Source organism: Cyprinodon variegatus, unplaced genomic scaffold, assembly GCF_000732505.1.
Source record: "Cyprinodon variegatus isolate N-32 unplaced genomic scaffold, C_variegatus-1.0 Scaffold5051, whole genome shotgun sequence".
NCBI classification, from domain to species: Eukaryota; Metazoa; Chordata; class Actinopteri; order Cyprinodontiformes; family Cyprinodontidae; genus Cyprinodon; species Cyprinodon variegatus.
The window spans coordinates 1-2,182 of NW_015155504.1; the positions used below are offsets into that span (position 1 = coordinate 1).

Genomic DNA, 2,182 nt, shown 5'->3' on the forward strand with positions numbered 1-2,182 from the left:
GCACTGGAACAGAAAACCAAAGGTTACACAGTTCAAATCTTTCTAACATTTTTAGTAAAGAAAACTAATCCAGATTGTTCCAAATTGATTTGGAGAAACATGAAATCAGAATCCAGAGGAACGGTCCGTTTCTCTGACTGGATGAACCAGTAGCCTCAGAAGAACTGGTTTGAAATCATACCTTCTGCAGGAAGGTGGAGCTTCCGTCCAGCCCGTCTTCCCTCCACCTCGCCGTTGGTTTGCATCATTTTGACCTCACAGCTGACTGACTGAACTCTGTCCGCTTTAACAGAGTCTTTTCCTTTGAGTTCGTATTTGCCGACAGACCGTCTGCTTTTGATCTCCTCCACCCTGCGGTTTGACCTCTGAATGAGGGCCTGACGCTTCTGCTGGAAGGCGTCCTGCTGGACGCTGCTCGGACTCCACTGAAACTCCAGGATTGTTGCTGGACATGGGGGATAAAAAACAGGTTGGAATAGATTTGATGTTTTTGCTAAAAAGGAGGGAGCAGAATCATTTTTTTCCCCAACTTTGATTCATCTGAGCTGCAGCAGCTGTTTGTACCTGGAAGCTTCTGACCATCATCCTCAGATAGCTGTGAACAATCTGCCCCCTGGTGGACAAGGTTGGCATAAACATTACAAAGTCAGGATGAATAAAAGGATCCATCAGTTCAGAGCCGTTACCTTGGTTACCAACCCTTCCTGCCCATCATCCTTCATGCTCTCTGGGACTTCCTCATCATCAGTGGCGATGAAGTCCTGATCCTGTAACGTTGTGTCTGTCAGACTCACCAGTGTGATCTGGGACTGCTCCAGGATGCCTCGCTCCCAGCCCACTTCCTGATTCACAGAAACACATTTTAGAAGAGAGTCAAGTTGAAATAAAGCACTGTTTCGATCTACTGTTGAGATTCTGGTTTAAAGTCGTAGAGAAATCATATTTAAATGTCAAATCATTCTGGCTTAAACAAATATAAATGTACTCTTTATCAGACGATATCGTCCCAAAAGTTAGAAAATTTTTATTTGAAAAAAAAAAAAAAAACCCGTCTTAAAGTCTGTGGGGTTTTTTGTTATCTTATCCAGGCCAGTTAGTTATACGTCAGCTTGAAAACCTCAATTCCACCAGTAATATGTCAACGGTCATCTGTCAATTTTTTTCAATCATAGCATCTTAATACATATGTCATAACTAATATACTCAAGGGTTGAAATAAGAATCATTTCCTTTCCCATTGCTTTCCGTCCCAGTGTTCACAGGGAAGCCTTCTACACCAAACCAAGCTTCTGCCGCCCTGGCGTCCTCTTCCACAACATCTTCATCCCCACTTTCCTCCTCTAAATAAAAAATGTATGATGGAGGAGACTCATCCACAACCTCTGACACAAAACTCTCCTCCTCTTGCATGTTTCCTCTGTCCATAGCGTTCCTTGACAGTGTCGTTTTTATGTCATCAATTTAGTGCTACTTGGTCCCAATGGAATTTCCCATTGGGAACCTACTAGCACTAAGTTGCTAACTGGTTAGCAAGATGCTTTCAAGAAACGGCCACAACTAAACTTGCTTGCAAACCTTCTGCCACAACAATCATGCCCTCTTGATAATCATCCAATCACATTCACTTTATTCACTCGTGTAAAGTCGGGCACCACTCGGCAGAATTCTGAACTGCAGTGGTTGGAACAGCCGCTTCCCTACGACTTTAAAGGTCTGAGCAGAAAGGAACGGAAACCTACCGAAGTCGCCTCTGAAGCAGAGAAATGTTTCTGCTTCTCATCAGGATCAGCCTTCATCTCTGACTGATGATCGACGACTGGGACTGAATCTTTGTGCTCTTTGGACGCTCCTGCCTCTAAAGTGCTGATGTTTGACGGGACAGAGTAACCGGTCCTCGGATGGGGGGACATCATGTGAATGGACTCCTGTGGGAGACACTCTGAGAGGACCAGCTGGGAGAAGGATTCCTGTAATTCTCTGCAGTAGTTTGGCTCCTCCGTTCGGAGCTGCTCAGGACGGGGATCCCCCCGTACAGAGGAGGTGGACCCACCGGGCCCTTCACCAGCTGGGCTCCTGTCAGAGGTGTCCGACATGTTGTGTTGTGGTAGTTGGAAGGTCATGGAGGGGTCGGATGTTTCGTTGTGAGTGATTTCTGGCAGCAGCGGGTGGAACGAATCTGAGT

General features: G+C 45.8%; 1 protein-coding gene across 1 annotated transcript; it reads right to left on the reverse strand.

The window, feature by feature from the left end:
* Positions 1 to 181: 181 nt before the first annotated feature.
* On the reverse strand, positions 182 to 2,172 carry LOC107081444 (the record flags this gene model as incomplete). The annotated part of the gene is made up of 4 exons (XM_015369618.1): positions 1,740 to 2,172; positions 687 to 842; positions 565 to 613; positions 182 to 445 (listed from the first exon to the last, which is right to left on the reverse strand). Coding segments are annotated over exons 1-4 (850 nt in total), but the record flags the coding sequence as incomplete, so codon positions are not given.
* Positions 2,173 to 2,182: the final 10 nt, after the last annotated feature.